The 26,003-nt window shown below is 44.3% G+C and overlaps 1 protein-coding gene across 2 annotated transcripts in view; it reads left to right on the forward strand.

The window, feature by feature from the left end:
• Positions 1 to 6: 6 nt before the first annotated feature.
• The window catches only part of CBL (Cbl proto-oncogene), a 35,773-nt gene continuing 9,776 nt past the window's right edge, over positions 7 to 26,003 (forward strand). Inside the window, exons 1-11 of one of the 2 annotated variants that reach the window (XM_041413812.1) lie at positions 7 to 240; positions 6,326 to 6,573; positions 16,847 to 16,993; positions 18,242 to 18,398; positions 19,836 to 19,957; positions 20,411 to 20,548; positions 20,969 to 21,056; positions 21,473 to 21,604; positions 22,045 to 22,248; positions 24,338 to 24,469; positions 25,303 to 25,680. In XM_041413812.1, the coding sequence (XP_041269746.1) occupies positions 94 to 240; positions 6,326 to 6,573; positions 16,847 to 16,993; positions 18,242 to 18,398; positions 19,836 to 19,957; positions 20,411 to 20,548; positions 20,969 to 21,056; positions 21,473 to 21,604; positions 22,045 to 22,248; positions 24,338 to 24,469; positions 25,303 to 25,680 (1,893 nt within the window). In that variant the 5' untranslated portion in view covers positions 7 to 93. Of the gene's footprint in view, positions 241 to 6,302; positions 6,574 to 16,846; positions 16,994 to 18,241; positions 18,399 to 19,835; positions 19,958 to 20,410; positions 20,549 to 20,968; positions 21,057 to 21,472; positions 21,605 to 22,044; positions 22,249 to 24,337; positions 24,470 to 25,302; positions 25,681 to 26,003 lie in introns of both variants that reach the window. The other variant, XM_041413814.1, reaches the window with a different exon arrangement.

Below are 26,003 nucleotides of genomic sequence, written 5' to 3' on the forward strand. Positions count from 1 at the left end.
CCCGGCCCGGCCCGGAGCGCCCTCAGCCCGGTCCCCTCCAGGGCCGCGGCCCCGGTGCCGGACGGGCCCCACGGGCCGGGTGTGGGCGCCCCCATGTCGGCGCCGCTGAAGAAGGGCCCCGGCGGGCTCATCGGGCTGATGAAGGACGCGTTCCAGCCGCACCACCACCACCTCGGGCCGCACCAGCCCGGCGCCGTGGACAAGAAGATGGTGGAGAAGTGCTGGAAGCTCATGGATAAGGTGGGGAGGCCGCGGGGGGGCTGAGGTGGGGCGGGGTGGCCGTGGCATAGGGCTGGCCTGGGGCGTTTGGGGCTCTGGATCAGGGGGGATCTGGGGTGAGCCTGGAGATGTGGGGCTGGCTGTGGGACAGAGGGGTCTGTGGGGCAGAGGGGTCTGTGGGGCTGCCTGTGGGACAGAGGGGTCTGTTCTCGGGGGGGATATTTGGGGGGTGAGAGGTGTGTGGGCACAGAACGGGGTGCAGCGCTTTGGGGGAAGGATGTGGTGAGGCTGGAGTGACAGGACAAGGGGGAATGGCTCCGCGCTGATGGAAGGCAGGCTTGGGTGGGATGTTGGGAATTAGGAATTGTTCCCTGGCAGGGTGGGCAGGCCCTGGCACAGGGTGCCCAGAGAAGCTGTGGCTGCCCCTGGATCCCTGGCAGTGCCCAAGGCCAGGCTGGATGGGGTTTGGGGCAACCTAGGACAGTGGAAGGTGTCCCTGTGCCAGGGACTGAGACAGGATGGGCTCTGAGGTCCTTCCAACCCCAAGGATTCCGTGTGGAACGTGGTGGAGAAGTGAGGCATGGAGGAGAGGCCAGAGGCAGCATGGGAATGGGATGCCAGGATGGGAAGGCGTGAAGGGAGATCAGCAGCTCTGCAGAGAACAAGGTGGAGGAAGAGGGGACAGTTTGGAATGGAGGATTTGGAGCTGCCTGAGAGGATCTGGGGTGCTTCCCCAGGCCAGTGGTCACAGCCCTAAGGCTGCCAGAGCTCAGCATTTGGACAACACAGGGTGGGATTGTTGGGATGTCCTGTGCAAGGCCAGGAGCTGCACTGGATGATCCTTGTGGATCTGTTCCGAGCCAGGATATTCTGTGATATCTGTATAAATCATATACTTGTATAGATAATGCCAATCCTCTGGGTGCTGGGGTGGGCACTGGTGGTGCTGGAAGGGGTAGGGGCTGGTGGGGAGCTGCAGGTGGTGACAGCAGCAGGACAAGGGAGAAGTGTAGGATTTGCTCTTTGGAAGCAAACAGAGCCTGGTGTGTGGGTAGTGAATGGTGAATCTTTGTGGCAGGTCAGGTTATTCCCTTTGGAATGAACAGGACTGTGTTGCTGCACTCAGGACAAAGACATTTCCTTAAAACTGAGGAAAAACTGTAAAAGCCTGACTAAACCCTTTTGCAATAAGTACATGTAGTTAGAGAAAGGTACAGTATCAAGTGATGTTTAACAAGAAAAACTTGTGGCGTGGGAGCTGGAAAAGCCTTCTTCCAGCCCCACACCTTTAGGAGGGGCTCTCTGGGGTCATTAAGACTCCACTCCTCCTCCTCCTCCTTTTAAAATGCCAGGAAATGGCTCTTGCCGGGGGCAGGACACCAGACCTTTTGGCCTGTTGCTGTGATGGGATATTTGATTTACTGGCCTGGCTAGGTGTGCTGGTCAGTCCAGAGTTTTCAGAAATGCTGGGGAGCTGTCAGGGAATGATCAAGTGAGTGAAAGCAGGCACGCAGAAATAGGCACAAAATAAAAATTGAGCATTTTTGTGGAATTTTCATTGATGATTACTAATCAGCCCTGAAATCAAGGCTAGGCTTGGCAGTCTGAAATGTGCAGTGCATTTTATGGCACTGAGTTCAGGGCCCTGCAAGTTGTGTAGAGTAAGAGCATCACCCACGTTGCCCCCAGGCCTTGGGGACTGTCACCTGGCCACCTCCTTCCTCTCTGGGAGCAGAGCAGGCAGGGATTTTGGGCATCCCTCATCCAATTGCCCCTCAGGCTTATCCATTTTCCTTCTCTTCCCCTGCATTGTTTATCCACGCAGCGTCTGAACCTCCTGCAGTAAGTGCTAAAAGCAGGCAGAGCAAATGACTTCTTTAAAGGCGTATTAAATTCTGTTCCTGCCAAGAAATCACTCTGTGTTGGCTGGCTCAACAAAAGGCAGGGTTTGTAGCTGTGCCTTGCTGTGCCTGTGATGAGCTTTGATCACCTACAGAGACTGGGGCAGAGCAAAAAACCCTTTTGAGAGGTGCCTTTGGCTCTCTTGCAGACTCTGAGGGCAAGTGCTAATGTAGAAAAGGCAGCTTGGGCATGGAAACAGGACCCTAAATAAGTGTAAGAATGCACATTTTCATCTATAGAATGTGTAGATATAGATGGCAACTTGTGTTTGACCTCATAACCTGCTCTGCTCGAAGGAAAAGACTGGCCTGAAAAAAAAAAAAGCTGATTATTGTGGCATTTTAAAATGCAGCAGGATGTTTTCTGGGGGAAAATTTCACAGCTTTAGGTCTGGGTAGCAGGTTGGATGTGTTCTCTCCCCGCTGACAGAAAAGCCAAGGCTGCTGCTGTATTTGTCACAAGTTACATCAACCTCTTTTAACTCCAGGTTTACTCACAGGCAGCATGCAGAAGCTCTCAGGCTTGAAGTCTTGTTCAGTCTGCTTTGTACTAGAAGAGAGATCTGGCTCTGAAAAGCCTTTCAGATTTCAGTTAGATTTCAGCTCTACTTATGCACACTCAAAGAACACATCTGAATTCAAATCTCTTTAGTGGTGTAGCAAAAACCCAGAGAAGCTCATGGTGAGAAGTGCTTAATGAATGGAAGGTGTTGAGAATGGGTTAGATTTCTGGGCCAGGAACATGAAATTCCAGGTGCAGATAAAAAACCTGCTTGTGTGCATGTTCAGTAGATGATGTTTTTGCCTCTCAGAGCTGCGTGCTGTGTCTGTGTGGGTACACTACACTCACGACCTCATTTGTTAGTCTGCATAATTAGCTGGTGTTGTCAAAGCATTCTGCTTTCGGATGTGACTGATGAATTTCCTATGCAAGTTGATTCTTGTCCAAATATTTCCCCTGTAATGCTCTCCATAAGCTGCCTGACATATTTATGTCTTTCAGGTTCTTTCATTTAAAGCCCTAATTTTTTTTTGTCAGTACCATTCCTCCCACAGCTACACATGGTCACACAGAGCATGGACATAAAATAGCCTTTTCCATCCCTGCTGGATGTTCCCCTTCAGCTGAATGAGGTGATATTTCTGCATTTCTCTGCAGAACAGAGATTAAATGCAGCCCCCTGGAGTTCACTGCTGTGGGTGGTATTTGAGGAATAGGTGGGTTAGTCATGAGCTGCTTGGGATGGAGCTGAGTGGAATAAATGTGGGAAGGCACGGAGGAGGAAGAGGAGCTTTGAGATAAAGCTTCTCCAAAGGGTTTCCTGATACCATTCAGTTCCTAGAACTGATATAGAGAAGTGCCACTGCAGGTCACCTTCATTGTGAAAAAAGGCCAAACACAAGTCTAGCAAGAGATAAGAGATGTTTGAGTAGGTTTTGTTTTGCTGTTGGCTTGCACTGGAATGAGGTGTGATCTCAGTGCAGTTAGCTGTTCAGCTGCTAAAGGAAGGAAAAAATGAGTTTTCAGAGCTGCCCTGGCAGGGAATATCTTACCTGGGAGTAGCCCCTGGATGCTCCTCAGGCCTGGGACTCTTAAATGCAGAATTAGTCAAGGCAAGCTGCAGATTGTTGAGGGGAAAGATTCAATTCCAGGCCTCAAAGATCTAGATGAGATTATTTTTCCTAGAATGAGTACATAACAGATTCTTTCCTCAAAACTCAGCTGGGGAAACTGGTTTTTCACTTGCATTTGGAAAATGGAAATGGGTGAAGTCAGTTTTCAGATTCTTTACAGGCCCACCTCTCTTCATGCTGAGCTTTACTGGTGTGTCTGAAAACCCAAAAATGTCTCCCTAAATGGTTTGTTCCTCAGAGAACACAACATAAGCCAGACAAGCTTTTGGATGATAATTTAAAACCGTGGATTGCTTCTGTTCGTTGCCATCACACCTAAACAAAAAAATATTTTTCTGCTTTTTTGCTCAATTTCCTTCCACGTTGCTGGTCCCTGTGGAAGGCTGCTGAGGGGCAGCTGTTCCCAGGGCTGGGAACATTCCTTTGGATGTTGTCATGATGCTGCAAGTGCACACGTAGAGAAACAAGGAAAATGCCACTGCTTTTGTTGCTGCTGTGTTATAAAAGCCCCAAGTGTGCTCAGGAGGCAGCAGTTCTTAATTATGCAGTTTGGTTTAACTGCTCATCTCAGCTAATTTTGGTCTGCTTGGTAAATAAAGAAGCTGATTTGATAATAAAATACCAGCAGTTTTGACCTTTCTGTTAACTGTTTGAGGTTATCTGCTTCTTGGGAAGCATTTTACAGGGGCTCTGAGAATGAGCAGTTTGCAGAACTCTCTGCTCCTGGGGGGGAATTGCTTTAATTGATATTAAAGTCTGAAATGCAGCAGGTCTGCTTCTCCCATACTGGGTATTTTCAAAGTGTAACAGCCAAATTGTTCTCTATTTTCAGCTGGCTGAGGGAAGTGCAAGCTCTGCTTGCTTCATGTGGCTTCCTCCTCTGAGCTGACTGTGTTTGTTAGGGTTTTAAACCCACTGTATGATAAACAATTTCTGCTGAAGAAAAGGTTCTGCTGCCCAGAGCACAGCTCAGCTGGGTCCGAGGAGCATATTTAGAACCTATTCATGCTCATAGTGAAACTATTTTTTTTTTTCCAGGGGACAAATGTGTTGACTCAATTTGTTGATATGGTTCAGTGTGCAATGTTCACAGGCTCCAAGGAAGCAGCAGTTGAGGCATCAGCATCAATTGACTAAATCAGCTGTCTGGCCATCCATCTCTTTATCTTAAGGCCTTGGCAGCCTCCTCAAAATGGAGGGAAACTTTTGGTACTTTGTTTTTCCCATGTATTCTTGCAGAGGCTTTTTTAGATGTGTGTTTATTTTTTTTTTACCAGCAGCCTGATTTTTCTGGTTGGAGTTTTGATACACTGTGTGCCTTTCTCTTGGCTGAAACTGAACCTTTCTCAGGTCAGCTCTTGGTACAGGCACTGCTGTAAGTCAGATAAAATTGGAGGTGTCACTTCACGAGGTTGCTTTTTGCACATACCCTAAATGGCAAAGTGAAATGCTGAAGCACTGTTTCAGAAGGAATGACTCTGTTTACCATCTATATTTAAAGGAAGTAGGTATTTAAGCCTGCACTGTAGGGAACTGCTCAATTCCTCTTGAAGGTTTCACAAGGTTTTGTGGAAATGAGGTGCTGCAAAAGGATGTTAAACTGTTCTTTTGCTTTTTCTTATCCACTTTACTTAAGTTTTTGCATTCTGCACTGTTTGATATCTGTAATTCCCTCATACTTGGCAGTGTCATGAGTTTAGACCTCATTTATATGCTGGATGTTAAGCAGCCAGATAATATTCATTATAGGGAAGAACTTTAGCAAAGTGTAGCCACATTTTGTGCTCAGGTTTGCTGGAAATCACAGAATATAGAGGTGTTAGACTGCTGCTTCTTACCTTGTAAACTTGATTCAAAACTGACCTCACAACTCTTAATTCCAGCCCTTTCTAGAACTGATAGTTCACTACTTAATTTTTCAAATGGCTGCTTTGCCATCAACTCTCCCTTTAATTCTGTCAGTTTAGATAATGGAAACATTTGCCTATGGCAGATGGTGGAGTGGCTTCCTTTCCCCTCCCCTGTCACATAAATTTGTTATCATGAGTTCCATCAGTCCACATGCACTTCAGCCCAGACATTGCATTCTTTCATGGTGGCTGGGTTCAGTATCTGGAGAAAAGGAGGCTCAGGGGGGACCTGATCACTCTAAAACTCCCTGAAAGTTATAGTGAGTTGGGGGTTGGGCTCTGCTCCCAGGCAAGCAGTGACAGGACAAGAGGAAATGACCTCAGGCTGTACCAGGGAAGGTTCAGGTGGGACATCAGGAGGAATTTCTCCATGGAAAGGATGGTCAGGCTTTGGAAGGAGCTGCCCAGGGAGGTGGTGGAGGTATCCAAGGAATGCCTGGGTGTGGCACTGGTCTGATTGGTGAGCTGGGGACCAGGCTGGACTCAATCTCAGAGGTCTTTTCCAGCCTCAGTGATTTTGGGATTCTGTGACTCCATCTGCACTTGCCCCACAGATGGGATTTGTTGCAGCGAACGTGTTTGCGACCGTGGCTTGTGTTTAACCCCTGACCGTGCTCCTCCCCTGGAATTTTCACAGAGCTGCCTCCTCCATTCCCACAGGTGGTACGGCTGTGTCAAAACCCCAAGCTGGCCCTGAAGAACAGCCCTCCCTACATCCTGGACCTGCTGCCTGACACCTACCAGCACCTGCGCACCATCCTGTCCCGCTACGAGGGCAAGATGGAGACCCTGGGCGAGAACGAGTATTTCCGGGTCTTCATGGAGAACCTGATGAAAAAAACCAAGCAGACCATCAGCCTCTTCAAGGAAGGGAAGGAAAGGATGTACGAGGAGAACTCCCAGCCTAGGTAAAGGAGAGAAATGGTTTTAGGTGTTTGTTGGAGGAGGTAAATGCGTTTGGAAGATCTGTGTTTAAGGTAGATTTGTCGGCTCGTCTTCCGTTTTGTGCAAAGGCATAGCTGAGGTCAAGAGGCATCTTCATGGTGAACAGCACTTAAAAAAAGGGATAGGTGGAGGTAGAAACTGCACTGGCTGAATATAAGGCTCTCTTGAGCAAAATAGTATGAACTTAGTGTACCTGAGAAGGTGTTTCCTCATCCAGCTTTAAGAGAAGGAAAGACAAGATGAATTAGGAGTAGAGTAAAGCTCTGGGAAGGATGAATCTGACACATTTGTGCAAGGTCTAGCAGGCAGAGATATACAAGGCATACATTTGTAACACCAAACTCATTTCAGGTTTTTGGAGTAGATGTTGAATTTAAAAAAAAAAGGTGGAAAAAATGTGAAAACCACCCAGTGGCTGAACATAATTGCCCTGGGGAGAATGTGGTTAACGGCCTGGCAACAGCTTGGAATTACTGGAGGGGGGAAAAGTGTTGGCACATGTTTCTGGTTTAATATTGAACTCTGTGTAGCATATTCCATGATACTGAGCTCCAACCAAAGGCTGTGACAGTGGCTCAGAAGGCATTGCTGGTGCTGCTTGGATTGCTACTGCTTGTGTAGAAGAATGGATTAAGAAATGGAAGCTTCTTTTTGGAGTGCTGTTATGTGTGTATTGTGATCTGTCATAAATCTGGAACATCTGATGAGTAAATGGTGGCTGTGTCAGTCATGAATCCAAAATCTCACCTCCAGTGCCTTGGTTTTTCAGAGAGGAGCAAAGAGAAGTAATTCCAGGGGGTTAATCATCCTAGTTGGTTTGTAATCCAACTAATTGACTGGAGGGAGCAGGGGAAATCCAGATTGATAGATGTGAATGTCAGGACTGCAGCAGAGGCTGCTGTTCTCACAGCAGGCATGGCAGTCCTGGGGGAATTGCTAATTGTCCCATTTATGAATAAACAGCTTTAGCAGGGAAGGAACTGTGGGGAGACTTGTGTTAAACACAAGCATTAAAACAGCATCACATCCTGGCCACTCTCATGGCATCTTCCTCTGCACAGCCCAGGAAGCAGCAGTGGCTGTTTGACTAAAGGGGTAACACCAGAGAGCCTTTTCCTTGTGCTGGAACATTCTCAGTTCTTTAATTTGTCACAGAAAAGGACAAGAGTAGAACAGCCAGTGCCTGTGATGTGTGTACCAGTTCAAGAGATACCTACACAAAGAATGAGGATTTTGGTTTTGGGGATTCTGTTAAATGCTGCACTGCCAGTGCCAGATTCAATGGTTCTTGGAACCCAATACTTCAGTGCTATTTGTTAATTAAATTAAATGAATTTCTCCTATAAATGCACCTATAGATTTAAAATATGTATACTAATTTAAGGTGAAGAAACTGACATTTTCTCACCTTGCTAGGACCTGAAGAAAAATACTAATATTTTGGGTAATAATTAGTAAATTAATAAATTCAAAATTCCTAATAATTTATAATTATTTATTAATACATTAATAAACCCAAACACTGGAAGTGTGGGAGAAGTTTTTTGGAAGGTGGTCAGCAGTCTGTAAAGCAAACAAACAGAACCTGAATCTGCTGTTCACTGGGAATGTACTCATGGCAGTGTGTAAATATATATATATATATATATATATATATATATGTAATCCAGTTTGCTCTTGATATCTTTCATGTTTGTGGCCATTAGTCTGCAGTGTTTTGAGAACAGGACTTTAAAAGTTTAATAGTTGTGTTGTTTGGACTTTTCTGCCTTTTTTGTCCCTGTTGTTTTTGAAGCCTTTTTCCTCCTCTCTTCCAGACTTCGCTTTCATTTTGCTTCCTGTTGTGTATTCCCTATTTTCTCCCCCAAATGGCTCCTGGTGTAGAGCAAAAGGCCCAATTTTGGCTTTTGCATAAGCAGTGTGAAAGCTGGAGTTTGCTCCTCCAGCCCAGCGATGAAAAATGACTGAAGGAGGTTCAGAACTGCCCTGGTCACTTGAGCATCACCCTTCTATTCCTGTCATTTCCAACTTGCTCCTTGTGTACTTCCCCTCAGACATTTGGGAGGTCTCTGTAGCTCTGTGGTTTTGGTGTACAGTGGTTCAGACTATAAATACATAAATTAACCATGGTTGTACCTCTCCTGCCTTAAACTCACGCTGTGATTTTTGTCAGGAGAGCTCACTTGTTTTGTTCAGAGGGCTTTCAAGATGCTATTTAAATTCTGCTTTAGCTCACTTCCATGTCTGTTTAAAAATTCATGCTGCTGAGGGTGCTTTTAAAGCTCTGGGTGCATTTCCTGACCGATAGGTATGAGCAGCAACTTCTGGGTTCTGTTTAAACCTGAATTTCAGGGAGCAGATCAGATGCAACTTGGTAACTTTGGGGTTTTTATTAGAGATACTGTGTTGCTCCTCCGAGTTTTGATAGCTAAAAGTAACATCTGCAGGCTTGGAAACAAGTATTGTTTCTGGAGTTAATAATTTTGGATATTTTGTTGTATGCTTGTAATAAGGTAAAGGCAAATGACCCAATGATTTTTTGGCTGTGTGCAGTAATTAGGAATTCTTGAGGCTGAGCGCATTTCCAGAGGTGCTGCTTCCTTTTCTTTATAGATCCAGGGGTAAATATGTGACTTCTCTATTGTGAACCTCTCGAGTTTCCTTTTTAACAACAACAAAAAGATGAAATAAACATATTTTTCCCTGCAATGTTGCTTTGCTTGACGGTGCCATTCCTACTCTGAGCATGCTGAACCTGCCTCAGGTCTCGATTTCAGTTTCACTTAGAGGCTTGGTGGTTTTGCTGGACTATTTTTTTTTCCTGTTTCCATTGCAGGAAGCTTTTACTTCTCAGCCCTCTTGCTTGCACAGAAGAGCTGCAATTTGTCAGCTTTCCACACCAAATAAATTACTTCTTGCAGCAGTGGTTTTGCAGTTGTGTAAATAGATTATACTTGACACGGCAGGAGTGAAAAACAGCTTGTTGGTCAGGAGACAGGTAGAGGAATTGTCTGTTCCTTGGGAAAGGATTAATTAGGCTGAAGAGTCCATTTTTCACCAAAGAATCAAATTTACTAATTATGTTAAAGCAGTCTATAAGGAGGGAAAATTCAGAGAGGTTATTTGCTAAATAAAATCAGAGCACTGCAAATGTTTCCACATTAAGAGGACAGCTATGGGAGCTGCAGGGTGAGTGAGGAGAAATAATTTTTCAGGATGTGGACTGGATGTTTAAGGAACAGCACAAGTTATTTTTCTAGTTCAGCTGTGGGAAACAAATTGTTAACAAAGCCAGTTAAAAATAAATATATCTGTAGAGAAAATGGGGTTAAGCAGGGAATACAATAAACTTTTTCCATAGAGCATGGAGGTGAAAAAAAGCCTTGGGAAGCTGATCCGTGTTGAATTGTTCTTCTGACAACAGCTTAGGGGATGCTGGCTCAGCAGGATTTCATATTCTTCTCCAGTTCCAATGTTAAGACTCACTAATTTACACAGGAAAAAGCTACCAGTGTTTAATGTCTCCTGGAAATGACCATGCATATCTCTGAAGGGGAAGGAAGTGCATGAAGAATGACTTGGAGAAAGAAAAAAAAAAAAAAGAAAAAGGTTGGAATTTGAAGAGGAAAAAGTTGGAAAACACTTGTGTTAAACCCTGAAGCAGAAAACCCTCTGGGAGGAGGGGGGCTGGTGCTCTAATCTCATATTTGAGACCTCTTGCACACATTGCTGCCCAGGGAAAACGAGATAGTGCAAAATGTGGAACTCAGAATGGTGTGTTTGAGTCCCCTTTCTGTCACTTCCTTCTAATACAGCACCACTTTTTTTTTTTTTTTTTTTTTTTAAACAAAACCCACTAGTGTGAAGTCTACATCTGCATTTAAATTAGAACATCTTAAAGAAAAGAACAGGCTCCAAAGCTGCCCACAAGAAAGGTTTCCTTGCCAGGCTCCAGCATATGAACACTAACTAACTGCTTATTACCCAAGAAGAAATTCATTATCATGTAAATGTTGTTGGAGGGGAGGAATGTGAATTATTTCTTTCTAATTTGGTTTTAAATTGCAGTTTAGGTGATAGTTTTGGAACTTAAGTAACACTTAGCATAATTGGCTTAAGCTTACATTCATTATAGTTTTCTTTCTGTCTAAAACTGGACCAGCATCTTGAAAATCAATTTGTGGACAAATGCAAGATTTCAGATGATTGCATAATAAGGAAGGAAGATTTTTATTCTTCTTTCCTCTCAGAGCCTATAAAACTGTAGAATTTTATGGGAGGCTGTGGACTCGCTGTTGTGGGTGGAATTACAAGCACGTTGCTTCATTTGTAGTAATTATCATTGGAAATGTGATGGATTTCTCCATGCTGGCAAAAATGTGCTGCTGCTGCTACTTGGCAGCTGTATCGTGTCTCTTGGGTGCTTGGCTGGGGTGTTGAGGGTTGGGATGCCACATTTGGGATTTCTGGGGTTGGATTTTAGCCCATCCCACCCCTGCCATGGGCAGGGACACCTCCCGGGTTGTTCCTTGGGCACTCCCAGGGATGGCAGCTCTGCCAGGGCCTGCCCACCCTAAAATAAAGAATATTTTCCCTTAGAATAAAGATCTTTTTAATATCTGCCCTGAACCTGCCCCAGCTCCTTGTCAATCCTATTTGGTATCCAGTTTTGAGGTGGCTGAAGATGAATAATGAAACATGGGGTCTTCCTTGATTTGGAAACAGAGTTTTTGTGCTCTGTTTTTCTCTTTTAATACTGCAAATAGTGCCCCTGAAATACAAATTTTTACTCCAGTGCACAGAGCACAAAATTAGATATAATGAGAAGTGTCCTGAGAAGTAATCCCCTGAATCTGGTAAAATAAATTAATCTGTTACCTAAGTGAGAGTTTTATGCATTACCTTGTCAGTCCTCTGAATACGTGTTTAGCTCTTTAAAGACCATTAATAATACCAAATGTATTCCTCTCTTTAAAGCATAATCTCTAAAATTTAAATTTTAGAAGTGGATTTTTAGCTTCTTAACAGCGGGGAAAAAAATGTAACGCCAACACTTGTGCCAAAAATAATAATTCCAGATCCTTTAAAGGTCAGTTGGTTTGGTCCTTGTGGTCAGCACAGTGGCCTGATTCCTTTCTGCTTCCCATCAGTCACAGCCATTTGCATACTGATAGGAATATGTGACATTTTGGGGTGGTTTCAGTGTTCTGTGTTATTTTGAAGTGATGGGCAGGCTCTGCTCACAGAACTCAAGGTGATAAAATATATTTATGTGATTGAAAAATGCCAGGGTTCAGTGGAGCATAAGGAAACTGCCCTGTAATGCCTAAAGCACTGAAAAAGGAGGAGCTGATGGTGAAAAATTCTATAGAACAAGCAATAAATATAACATTAATGCATTCTTTTATTTACTCGGAGGAAATCCTGGGAATGTTACAGAGCTGGCTCTCTAAGGTGCCTTCTGTTGAGCCAGCAATAGTTAAGTGGAATTTCATTCACTTCCTGTGTTGCAAGTTTTGTTGAAAGTAGTTCCGCTGTTTCTATTTTTAACCTGATCAGAGGAGCCTGAGCTGCCTGGGGGTTACAAAAGACAGCTTGGGATCACCTCGAGCATTTCCACTCGCTGCTTCTGTGAACACGAGCACACAGAAAACTCCTGCCTGGGGTGGGAGCACAGCATCAGACAATTCTCCTTTTTGAAGGCAGGCATATCAAACTCTCTGCTGAAATCAAGCTGCTCATGCCTGGTGCGTCTGAAAGCCCCTGTGACATGAGAACCTCACATCTTTGTGGTTTCTCAAAGGTGCATTTTACTTGTCGTTAAAAGAGCTGTTTGGGTTGGTTTTTTGGTTTCTTTTTTAAATTAATTTTCTTTTTAAACTCTTCAAGTATAAAATTGTAAGTTGCAGTTACAGGAAAAAAAAAACTGTGGGTTTGTGGTTGGTGTTTTCATAAGTAGTGGAGCTTGCAGTTTATCCAGTGGATGCTAACCATGTCACCTCAACAGAATCTGATGGTAAGAGTGTAAGAATAAGAAATAAGGACAATAATTACAGAGAAGTGAAGCATTTTGAGGTCGGTTTCTTGTGCTACAGCTCATAATTCCTGTGTGTTTGTAACATGCCTTCAGCAGAATGAGCTTTACAGCGTGTGCACGTCAAATGGTGGCATGTGAGCACAATATTGTGACTGAATCAGCCTGTGGAGCTGATCCTTGCTACGTGTGAGGAGCTAAATTATATTGTGTCAGCTGGGTGGCTCTGAAGGAGATGAGAAATACTGGAAGAAAATGAAAAAATCCTACCTGGCAGTGGCAGAAATGGTTGTGTCACGTTAACATTGCCTTGAGGGGAAGAGGCATTTAGTCACAAAGCACATTAATTTAACTAATTGTGTCAGTGTGGCTGAGAGACACATCCCTGATTAAACCAAACCTTTAATGGCTTTCCAAGATGGAGCCCATACAGTGAAAGAACTTTTGTCCAGAAAACCGGGAAAGAAAAATCTGCTGAGGGTCTGGGGGGAGACAACACCACCAGAGCCCCCAGCTGGGGCTGGCAGTGGGGGCTGCACCTGGAAGTTTCTGCTCAGCCTCCTGAATTCCACAGAAATGTGTGGAGCAACCCCAAACCCATCCTGGGGCAGGAAGGAAGAGCAGAACCACAGCAGAGGGGCCTCGGGGCAGGAAGGAGGGGACCCTGTCCCTGGGCATGGGGGAACTGAAGGAACTGAAGGAACACTCTTGCTTCATGCTGGTTTTGGTTCCCCAAAGTTCAGAGCCTGGTGGGAGCTGGGGCTTGAGCTGAGCTGGGCAGCAGGATTTGAGCTGAGCTGGGCAGCAGGGTTTGGGCTGAGCTGGGCAGCAGGGTTTGGGCTGAGCTGGGCAGCAGGGTTTGGGCTGAGCTGGGCAGCAGGGTTTGAGCTGAGCTGGGCAGCAGCAGGGTTTGGGCTGAGCAGGCTCTGGAGCTGTGTCTGGCTGGTTCCAGAACCAATTCTCAGCTCACTCTGCGTGCACAAGCACTGATCCCTCCATGCTCCAGCTGCAGGTGTTCCTCTCCACGTGTGAAACACTTGGCTACTGTATACAGTGGAAAAAAAATATTTATCTTCCTCGTTTTCACTTGTTGATTCGTTATTTCCAACCGTAACAAACCGAAAGCTTTGCACGTCCGTGTGAAAGCACTCGGGGCTGTGCAATCCCACCTCAGCTGGTGTTGTGAGCACAGAAGCAGCTCTGGCTCTTTGAAGCTGGCCCAGGTGTTGCCTGCAGCTGCCTGCACACTCTGGGGACAGCTCTGTGATGTGGCCTGAGGTCCCTGGGTGGCGTTTTCGGCACTGCTTGGGTGGCAGGTGTTGAAATTCCCCAGCAGCAGGATTTAGGTGCTGCACTCAGCTCTTCCCAAACTGATATTTCATTCTTTAACTTGTTGAATTTTAATTAATTCTTGTAGGATTTAATTTTAACTTGGAAGATTTAGTTCTTTAATTTGTAATTTGTCTCCGGCGGAGCCCTCGGTGACAGTGTTGTGTGGATTACTGTGTTTAAGTAAAATTTTGAAAAATGGGGCATTGCTGGTGGTCTGTGGCCAAAACTGTTTGGGAATCTCCAGTCTAAGAGCCATAAATATTCTTTGAATATGTGCCCCTGTTTCTGAGAGTACGTTCACATCTGCTTAGTTGAAGCAGTGGCAATAAGGACAGTTCTGACATTACTAAAAATAAAACACAATCATCATCAATAAGCTTTGACATGCCAATAAAAATATTCTCTAGAATTGCAAGTGTTTATTTGGTCTGTATAAATTTGCAAATATGTAAATTGCTAAAATAAAGAAATTTTTGTCCTGTTAGCATAGGATTGCTAACTGCTGTATGTAAAAGCCAGTAACACAAAATATTTTGCAATTTACTGCTCTTTATGTTCACTTCCTGTGGTTTTTCCTGTTATTTACTTACAATATAGCTGAATATTTATAAAAAAAATATGACAACCTTGAGAATTTAAAATGTTCAGCTGGTTTTGGAAACCAAGTCCTTCAATGTGTGTGTGTAAAACCGTTTGTTTATCCATCCTTTAGGCTGAGGAAGTTCTTATTTCTCTCATTAACTGATGTGCTCAGCTGAGTGCAAGCACTTCCTGGAGCTCAGCTGGGGCAGAAGAGATAAACAGCTGGGCACTGGAATATTCCCTGGCTTTTTGCAGTGTTTTGTTTGAACCATGCACTTGTTCAGGGTCAGAAATGCATCAAAGTGCTTTTCTGTCATACCCAAATTTCCCCACATTGTGCTGGGCAACAATAGGAGAGTACAAAATCATTAGCAGGTTTATTAAAGCCTCTGTTTTTTTAAACTCAGTAAAAAAAAAGTCCATAATTTTTTGCTTGGGTTGTAGATTAAATGGATTAAATGATTGACAGCAGCCTGGTGTTTGCTTTTTCTTCTTGCGCTAACACAAACTGTCCTCTTTTTTTTTTTTCCTTTTTATGAAAGTGAGTGCTTCCAGAATTCCAGAGCTCTGATTGACAATTTTCTTAGTGTTTATCAGAAAAAGGCATTGCAGGGACACGGTGGGAATCTCCACGGGAGGGACCTGGGGTGGGAATTTGCAGTTAAATCACCTTTCCTGTAGCACGAGCTCAGAATGTGAACCTTCCCCTCAGAAATGCAAAGAGAAACACACAGGAATTACTTCACGTGCCAAAATGCTCCAAAATACCCAGTCTGAGTGTGTGACACATCCAGAGACAGCTGGGGAGTGGGACAGCTCGGGGAAGAGCAGCTGGGGGCTTTTCCTTCTCTTAATCCCAAGCACCTGCTGGTGCTGGACACGTATGAAATGACAAAAACCAGAGTTCTCTGTGTAGCTGGTGTTTTCCGTAAACACTTTGAGCAGATTTCGTTGCTGCACACAAATGAAAATGTAGCTGAATAAAGAAGGGTGAGAAGGAACTGCTGTCAGAGAAAATTTAGAGTTTTGGACCCTTCTAATGTACCCAGACAGTCAGGGTATGGAGAAAGAGCTCATGAGGGGCTGAGGAAATACTAGAATATATGTCAAGCAATATGGTCACTTCCAATTGAATCTAGACCCTGTGAAAATGTGGGAAATGTCCCAAATGTCCAGGGAATTTTTGTGGAAAGGCTTGAGGTCAGTTCTGCAATCAGGCACGTTAACAGGATAAGTCCTTCAAATGGCCACAGCGTGTTTGGAGCAAGTGGTATCTGAAAAACATCAATATTGAAATAATCAGTGCCATGAGTGAGCCTGTGCCGTGCCTGGTGGGTGATGCAGCTTTCTGAGCAGCTCTGGTGTGTTGGGCACAGCTCACAAGTTGTTCTTCCCCACATGATGCCAGTTCCTTCTTTTACCTTCAAGCACGTGATATGAGGGTGAAAAAAAAACCTCCTCTGGCCTAGAAATATCCCTGTCTCTTTTCAGGAACTTTTCCTAGCAATGGAGTGGAGGAGAATATTTGGAATATTTGGATAAAGGAGTGAGAGAGAGGTGCCTCTGGTGAATAGAACAGCAAAAAAAAAAAATATCTATTCTCTTTTCCAGCTTAAAAAAGGGCATTTCCTGTGGGACAGAGCACTCCTGATGTCTCAGTGTCACCAGGCAGAGAAGGGACTTGAGGTCCCAGCTGTAATTCAAATTGGATAATTAAACACAGTATGTTGGAGAGCTTTGGTGTGTAAGTTGTGACCATTTTAGGAAAAACCTGCAGGTGTTTTTGCATTCCCTTGGGAGCTTGGGGCTGTTAGGATCAGTTAGAGATTCCCTGAGCAAATCTATTGTGTTGGGAGCCTCTGGAGACCTGCAAAGACATTCAGCTTCCATTGTCTGGGGCAGGAGTAGTTTTATGTGCTCTCAAAAGGAATTTTCAGACCCAAACCTGATGAGTTTTTGTTTTCAGTACTCAGTAGGTGAGGTCTGAGTATTGGTTTTGCACATTTTTTGTGAATGTGTTTTTCCCTGGGAGGATTTTTGCCTGCCCACCTTAAAGAGGTTATACAGAGTTTGTCATTGTGGAAAATGTCTTGACAAACACAGACCTTGCTGGTAGTTCCCATGTTTTGGATGTTCTAAATGCTGGGGAAACACTTGAAAGAGAGCCCCAAATAAGAGTTTTGCATGCTGGGATCATTCTTGAATTGCAATAAGTGCTGATTCTGCTTTGCTTGGAATACTAAACTTTATTTTTTCCTAAAAGAAACCGTTTTTGTGGTCCTTTGCAGGAGGAACCTGACCAAACTGTCCCTGATATTCAGCCACATGCTGGCAGAACTCAAAGGGATTTTCCCCAGTGGCCTCTTCCAGGGGGACACGTTCCGGATCACCAAGGCAGATGCTGCAGAATTTTGGAGAAAGGCTTTTGGTGAAAAGTAAGTTTCTAACTGTGCTTAAAAATAGAGATGTGGGAGCAAATTGCACCCAGTGTTTTTTAAGAATTCTGTTTGGCCATTCAGGCAGGGCTTTGTCAGGTTAAAATAAATGATGGGAGAGACCTGCTGGTCATTTGGTCATCTCTGGGCTGAGGTAAGGAATTATTCCTACATGAAATTTCCCAGTTTTTGTCCTGTCTGGTTTTAAATGTGTCAAGGGATGAATCTTTCCCCAGTTTCCCCAGGAGACTCTTGTATTGTCACAGTGTTTTCCTTGATTATTCAGCTTAAATTTTCCTCTCCTTGATTTAATTCTTTAACTTTTAAGTAAGCTCTACAAGCTATGCAAAATAATCCTTTCTTCTTCCAAAGGTTACCATGCCCCCAACATGGGTTGTTCTTTAGCTAAGCCATAGTATTATATTCTTTTCATCTTCCCTCCAATTAGCCTTTCCAATCATTTACTCACCTCTCTTCTTCTCTGGATTTCTGTTTGCAAAATGGCTTTGCTAAGAGTGAAGGGGAAGGGGAAATGCAACAGTGTTTGTGTGCAGACTGCTGAAATGTCAGGTTTAATTTCTGTATCTAATGAGACACTGACTAAATGAACCATGGAGGTGTTCACAGCAATGTTTGGGGATTAAAGTTAATGGATTGGGTACTGCTTTCAAACTGAGGGAACTGAGGTACTTCACCTAAAGAGTTTAATTAGTAGCTGTCAGAACAAAAAGCCATAATGTATTTACTCATGAATAGCACAGTTGTCTGAAGTGAGGCATTTTCTTTCTGTGTTTCTATGCCACTTGATTTATTAAGAAAAGGAAAATATTCCTTTAAACAGGAGCCTGTGTTTTGGCTTGTGATTATCTTCCTTCTCCAGTTAATCCTTCTTTAGAGAGTTGGTTGCAGCTTTTTTTTAACCATCTAGACTTAACAACTTCTCTGCCAGCTGCAACACTGTGAAATTATTATCAAGTGATGCTGTGGTAGGACTGCAGGAAGAGGGAAAAGAGAAACCAGAGGGGGGCTTCTAATTTCAAAATTTTGCATGTGCAGAGAAAATTGTCATAATTTCATTTGGCTGCTGATTTCCTGCGGTACCAAGAAATCTGGGGGTTTTTGTGTGACGTGAATAAATCTGGTGTGGCTGTTTGTGACTTTCCTCTGTTATCACAGCATGGGTTCTGACAAAGGTGTGGCTGTGTGCATGGTGGTGCTCAGCCATTTCCCATTCCCTGCTTTCCCCAGGACCATTGTTCCTTGGAAGAGCTTCCGCCAGGCCCTGCACGAGGTGCATCCCATCAGCTCTGGCCTGGAGGCCATGGCCCTCAAGTCAACCATCGACCTCACCTGCAATGACTACATCTCAGTGTTTGAGTTTGACATCTTCACACGACTCTTCCAGGTGAGAACTGAGGAATGGGAATCACCTGAAGTGTCTCAGTGTTATACTCTTCTTTATCCAGGCCTTTATTTGTAGTGTATGTGATTTGTTTGTCTTGCCCTCCATCCCTTAAAGAGTAATACTTAAGACCCCATATTGCAGTAAAAGTGGGTGTTATTTCTGCCTGTAGAATCAAAAAATCCCTAAATATACACTGCAACTCCCAGGCACATTCAGCATCCTGCCATGAATCAGGTTTTCTCTTTCAAAGGTCACTTTGAGACTGAAGCTCTGACACAGCTTCTGCAAGCCAGGAAATGAGAAGCTTAGTTTATCACTCTGTCTTCCCTTTCTTTATTGTCAGATTTATTTTCCATGGAGGGGGGTTGTTCAGGATGGAGCTCAAGCATGGAAATTTGGGCTTCCTAGCTTTTGAACTGCCCCAGCCAGGATGTTGTGGACGTGTCTGTGTGTGTGAGAAATCTCTGTATCACTGAAGGGATATTAACAGTAGGTAAAATTCTTCCCCGCAGTCTCTAATAGTGCTAAATTCAAAAACACAGCTTCTGATGGTACAATTGGGTATTTACAAGAACAATCACTTAGTTCTTTAGCTCTGACTTGCCTTTTCCCATGTGATGGGGTGGGTTGTAATTAAGATATGTCTAGATGAAAAATTCCCATGTTTGGTGTTGCAATGTAGCTGATCTCATTCAGCACTTTTTCCAAGTGTTGTACATAAAGAACAAGTCAAGAGCTGCTGCAAATTCCAGGGGATGCAGAGTTCTTAGGGAGTGCTGATACCTTCCTGTAGAGGATTTTAAAAACTTGGAAAAATCAGGTGAGATTTACACACCCGAGCCCTTCTCAGGACTGAGAGATTCCAAATGGCTGTTATGACTTTTGGGGCATCATTTTAAGCACTATTTGAGATTTGTGTGCTGGTTTCTTCATTCAGATCTGAGACCAGCTACAGTTCTTGCCACACCCTGGTGAGGTTGGGTTGGTGAGGAGCAGTCACAAGTTACAGACAGTGAAACTGAGACACAGAGGGGAGGTCACTGTCCCCAGGCCATGCAGGAAGTCGGTGTTGGAGAGCAGAGCAGTCGTGGTTCCTGGGCTCTGCATAATCTCATTAAACTCCTGCCTTTATCCCTGTCTGGGCAGTGAGTCATTCTCTCTGCAGAAGCAGCACAATTGATGGCTATTCTTAAGCTGCGACCTCAGTGACTTCTCCTTTTGTATTTATTAGAGGAGTTTTGATTAAGGTCTGTTTTAGGTGATAATTTTATCCGCAAAAAGCAACAAACTCAAATGCCAAGTACTGCACGGGAGTGAATGTTTTGGTTTCTCTGCTGGATTTGTGGTGGAACAGAAACATGTCTCATTCCCTTTGATTCAGGAATATTAACCCTTTGCAGAAGTGTGTGGTTAATTGTTTCTTTGGTGCTTCCCCAGCCCTGGTCATCCTTGCTGAGGAACTGGAACAGCCTGGCAGTGACTCACCCTGGGTATATGGCATTCCTCACCTATGACGAGGTGAAGGCCAGACTGCAGAAATTCATTCACAAACCTGGCAGGTGAGAGAGAGCTCAGGCAGCAGGGAGGGTCTGGCTGCCACCACTGATTGCAGCATTGCTGACAGATTATCTGTGTTTCCTTGCTGCAGCTTGTGTGCTTACTTCTGGGCTGCTTTTAAACATGGAAACCTCCTGTAGTCTGTTTGTTTGTTGGGTTTTTCAAAGTTGATTTGAAACAAATGGTTTTAAGGATGTTAACTTCTCCTGCTTTGGATTCTGGGTTTAATTTCACCTGGAGGCCAGTGCTTGGGTTTTTTTCTCATTTTGTATCATATTGCAAAGTTCCCCTTTGAACTGCCTGGGCCTCAGTTGAGGAAAGCTGCTACAAATCACCAAATTATTCCTACTAATTTTATTTGCTGTCTTGATATGGCCAGACAAAGGCTGCCTACTTGTCATTGAATCTTTTCTGTCTGTTCCCAGCTGAGGTTTCTTTTCCTTTTGTGTTTTCAGTTACATTTTCAGACTGAGCTGTACCCGCCTGGGTCAGTGGGCCATCGGCTACGTCACTGCAGATGGGAACATTCTCCAGACAATCCCCCACAACAAACCTCTTTTCCAAGCACTGATTGATGGCTTCAGGGAAGGCTTGTAAGTAACTTTATAAAAATCAGGACAACAAAGCAGTTAAAACTTGAATAGCCCCATTGCTGTCAGTGGAATAAGTCATTGCTGAACTATTTTGGCACTCAGGAGTTACTGACAGCTGTCTTTGCACTGGAGAGCTGTGCAGGAGCAGATATAAATGTGCACCAGTGCTTCCCTTCTCATAAATCCCTTTTTTTTTTTTTTTGTCAAACCCTTAACCTGAACCAATAACTTGTTTAATTTTGGTCCGCTCATAAAATTCATCCAAAACTTTAGAATTCGGAATACCTTGACTTCCCACCCCTTGCTTCACACCTTCATTCTTCCTTCCCTTCTCACCTCCAAAAGAAACCTTAGATCTGTGTGTGTGTACATGTGTGTACAGGCACATACAGAGATCTTTTTTCTCCCAATTTCTTCCAGTTATTTATTTCCCGACGGGCGGAATCAGAATCCTGACTTGACTGGCTTGTGTGAGCCCACACCTCAGGACCACATTAAAGTTACCCAGGTGGGTAAAATATTCCATTCCATCCAATTCTCTGCCTTCCTCTCTGATTTCTACCCTCCTTAGCTCTTCACCCAGTTCTGTCATCCTTGGTATTCCCAAGATGTGTTTTTAGTGCTGCAGTATTTTAGAGGAATTCAGAAATCTTTGTGTGATAGGGATGGGCTGATGAGATTGCAAAGACAGATTTTAAGGGTTTATTTTTAGAATGTTCTGCCAACATTGATGCTTTTGTGCCATTCAACATCAACATGTTTTGAACCCTGCATTTCTTGGGGTGCTTAAATGAAAATTAGTGCATAATTTTGTATTTAATTCCACTTTTTTCAGAGCTTGACAGATGCATCTAGCACATAAAATGACAGTGAAATCTTTGCATATTTCTGTTCTGCCTGTGATTTATGCTGTCTTTCCCTCAGGAACAATATGAGCTGTACTGTGAGATGGGCTCCACGTTCCAGCTGTGTAAAATCTGTGCTGAGAACGACAAGGACGTGAAGATTGAACCTTGTGGGCACCTGATGTGCACCTCCTGTCTCACAGCCTGGCAGGTGAGCCTTGGCCTCTTCTTTATCTCTCTCTTCTTTATCTCTCTGAGGGCAGCTGCTTGATCTTTTACAGGTATTCTCTTCTTTTACAGATTTCTTACAGATTCTTATACAGAATATCTTTTACAGGTATTGTCTTCTCAGATCTGTTCAGGTGTGGAGAGAATGTAGCAGAAACATTGTCTCATGATGTCACTGCATCAGAAGCTGTTTAGATTCCTGATCTCTTAATATGGAATAAGGAAAAACTGTGAATACTTCCTAAAGCTCTGTTTTTCTACTTCAAGGAGAAAACATTCCTCATTTCTAGCCCAGTTTGCCTTTGTGTTCCTCTCAGTTGAAAGCTCCCTGCCAGAAAGCAGGTTAAAAGCTGATTGTTTCTGGAGCAGGTGATAATTGTGCACCCAAAGGCTGCTGTGACAGATCTCTTCTGTCCCCTGCAGGAATCCGAAGGCCAAGGCTGTCCCTTCTGCCGCTGTGAGATCAAAGGCACAGAGCCAATCGTGGTGGATCCGTTTGATCCCAGAGGAGGAGGAGGATTGTCCAGGCAAGGGGCAGAAGGAACCCCCTCTCCTAATTACGATGATGATGATGATGACAAAGCTGATGATTCCCTCTTCATGATGAAAGAACTCGCTGGTACCAAAGTAAGGTCATAAATGAGAAATGACAAATGTGGCAGTGCCTTTTCTGCAGCAGTTTTCTCTTAGTGATTGTGCCCGTGAGGTTTGTCAGACTGTGTAACAGTAAAGATCCTGCTCCCTCTGGAAAACAGGGATTTAGGTCCAGTTTTGTGAGCTCACTTCACACTGTCAGTTTGGGATCACACTTTGAAGCCTTTGATCTTTTGTGTGTTGTCTTGGAGGAATCCCCAGAGGGGTTAAAAATCTGGCCTAACCTGTTGGAATGGAAGGTCTGGGTTTGGAACACTCCTCTGTGTGTTTATATTTTGATTTTCTGGCCAGAATTCACCCAGATTAGCAGAAATTCATCCATTTTTCCCCAGTGGTGGATACAGCCAGGCAGGTACAGCCTTCCCAAGGTCCTGATAAATAACAGGGTAGAGGGCAGGCTCTTCTGCTGAGGAACTCAATTTGGCTGTCATCTTTTTATATTGTGGCTGATAAATCTGTCTAATAAATGTGTGATAACTCTGCTTCCCTCCAGGAGCTGTGTACAGGCATTCTTTGTGGATCCCTGCATGGCTTTTTCATTTCATTTTCATTTCTCATTTTAAAATCTGATTGCTGCTCTTGCATTTATTTTTTTTTACTGCATAGGGAAGTGGGTTTGAATTTGGCTAATTTTTAATAGCTGAATCAACTGAAATAAGCTGCATTTCCTAGTCAGAAAGAATCTTCACCTCTGATTTACCTGGAGTCCTTTTTCCCTTTATCTTCCACCCTGTGAAATAATGTACTAATCAGTAAACACTATTCCTGGAGGCCTTTTTTTACACATTTTTGGGAAGCAAAGAAATTTTCTTGGTGTGACATCCTGTCAATGTTGGTATTTTGTTGGCTTTAGTGAGCTCAAACATACGTGAAGCTTTTAAAAATTAAACAGCACTGGCTTTGATTGTAAAAAAAAGAGAAAATAAAGAGAATAACAGACACTGTGCTGCTTTGTTAAGTGGAAAACCAGCTTTCCAGAGACAAAAATGGAGGGTTTGGTGCACAGCAGTGCTCTGTACTGAAAGCAGTTTGCACAGGAGGCTTTGCAGCAGATCGTGCCCTCTGGTGTTGAAAAGCAGCTTGTTGTTGAAGAGCTCAGGGCCCACTGAGGCAGGTTTGTTACTCCACGAGAGCAGCTTGGTTTCTGTCTCTAAGTTGTATTTTTGTTACTCCATCAGGACAGGTGGTTTGCAGTTCTAAATTGCATTTTTGTTATTCTATTAGGACAGCTTGAGTTGTGTTTCTGAGTTGCATTTTCATTACTCCATCAGGATACCTTGATTTGTGTTTCTAAGTCATATTTTCTTTACTCCATCATGATACCTTGACTTTTGTTTCTAAGTTGCATTTTTGTTACTCCCCTTGTTATTATTTATTAACCCGCCTTGGTTTCTGTTTCTAAATTCCATTTTTGTTCTTCCCCTTGTTATTATTTATTAACCCGCCTTGGTTTCTGTTTCTAAATTCCATTTTTGTTCTTCCCCTTGTTATTATTTATTAACCCGCCTTGGTTTCTGTTTCTAAATTCCATTTTTGTTCTTCCCCTTGTTATTATTTATTAACCCGCCTTGGTTTCTGTTTCTAAATTCCATTTTTGTTCTTCCCCTTGTTATTATTTGTTAACCCACCTTGGTTTCTGTTTCTAAATTACATTTTTGTTACTCCACTTGTTATTATTTATTAAGCCACCTTGGTTTCTGTTTCTAAATTACATCTTTGTTACTCCATTTGTTATTCTTTGTTAACCCACCTTGGTTTCTGTTTCTAAATTACATCTTTGTTACTCCATTTGTTATTCTTTGTTAACCCACCTTGGTTTCTGTTTCTAAATTACATCTTTGTTACTCCATTTGTTATTCTTTGTTAACCCACCTTGGTTTGTGTTTCTGAGCTGCATTTCAGTGGTGTCTCACTGCTAAGCCTGGATTGCTCCAAGCGCTGCAGTGCTGGGCACTGCCTCCATTCCTGGAGGACACTTGCTGCTCACAGAGCAATTAGCAGCTGGAGAGGCTCTCCAGAGGACAGGAATTCCGTGTGCTGATGTCCCATCCTCCTCTCTCAGGTGGAACGCCCTCCCTCGCCCTTCTCGGTGGCTCCTCAGGCCGCCCTTCCCCCGGTGCCACCCCGGCTGGACCTGCTGCAGCAGCGAGTGGCCAACCCCCCCGGGGCCTCCAGCCCTGGCACCACTTCCAAGGTCAGACACAGCTCTTTCTTTCCCCTTCGGTGTGATTTGAGCGGGGCAGAGCAATCTGGGGACCCCGACGTGTTCTCTCTGACGTCCCCAAGTGCTTTCTTCTTTTTCTGTCTGGCATCCTGAACTACCAAATTATTGTTACTGCCGTCACATTCTCTGTTTTCAACCTCAATCCCTGCCCCCTGCACACTTTGGATTTTCCTCATATTTTGTTCTAGCTGATACAGAGGGTATCATATTTCTCTCCCCCAGCTTTTCTGCACTCATTTTTACATCAAGCATTTTTTATGTAGAAAATGAAGGAAGGAATTCAATGTATGTGACTGGGAGAAGTGAACTGGCTTTCTGATTAATCAGCAGAAGGCAGTAGGATGATCTTGGTGGCATTAAGTTAATGGTTCTTGAGATGCAGCAGCAGTTCTTCATCTGGTTCAGATGAAATAACGAAATTAGGAAAGTTCAGGCAGAAGAAAATACCTATTTCTGTGAATACTCATCACTGGCTGATGAATGTTAACTTGTACAAATAACCCACAATTGAATCACTTTTTAAAATAATGGGGAGGCTCTGTTTGGATTCCAATCTAAGGCTGCTGCAAGCTCCTGTTTTCCCTCAAGAAGAGGAATCTGGGGTGTTCAGAGCCTGGCTGGAGTGCACGTAGTTCCTGTGTTATCTCCTCAAGCCTGTGCAGAGAGTGCGGAGATATCTCCACATTCTCAGAGATAATTCCTTGCAAAACCAGATAAAATCACCCCGAAAACTCTCCCTCCTGTTTATCTCTTCTGGCTGGTCTGCCTGTACTAAGCACTATTTTGACCCCTCCTCCCCACAGGCTGCTCCAGGTGCTCTGCACAAGGACAAACCTCTGCCGATCCCCCCCACGCTCCGGGACCTGCCCCCGCCGCCGCCCCCGGACCGCCCGCACGCGCTGGGCCCCGAGAGCCGCCCGCAGCGCCGGCCCCTGCCCTGCACCCCGGCCGACTGTCCCAGCAGGGACAAGCCACCCCCGCTGCCCTCCAACCGCCAGGGCGACCTGTGGCCAGCCAGGCCCATGCCCAAAGCGCCGGCGGTGGCCGTGAGCGCGGCGGAGCCCTGGGCCGGCAGGGAGCTCTCCAACCGGCACTCGCTGCCCTTCTCGCTGCCCTCGCAGCTGGAGGCCAGGGCCGAGAGCCTCCGGCTGGGCAGCACGCTCAGCCTGGACAGCCCCACGGTGAGTAGCTCTGCTGGGGCTGGAGGTGATGTAGGAGAGGTAAAAGACACCCTCTTCTCACATTGAGGAGCGGGATTTTGTCATGGGAGAGATGGGAAGAAACTGGTGAATTCCAGGCAAGGGAGATGACTTCATTCCTTTTGGGAACAAGGCTAAAATCCCAGCTGAAATCTCAGTTGCCTGATCATTGTTGTCCTTTCAGTGCTGAAAAGCTGACAATGTTTTCTGTCCTTCTCTGAAAAAGTCTCATTTACTCTGCTGGCTTTTCAGCCCTGAGAAAACTATCACATCAGCTGTGAGGAGTTTGACTGGGTAAAATCTGA

The sequence above is a fragment of the Onychostruthus taczanowskii genome, unplaced genomic scaffold (assembly GCF_017590055.1).
Source record: "Onychostruthus taczanowskii isolate IOZ18803 unplaced genomic scaffold, ASM1759005v1 scaffold43, whole genome shotgun sequence".
NCBI lineage: Eukaryota > Metazoa > Chordata > Aves > Passeriformes > Passeridae > Onychostruthus > Onychostruthus taczanowskii.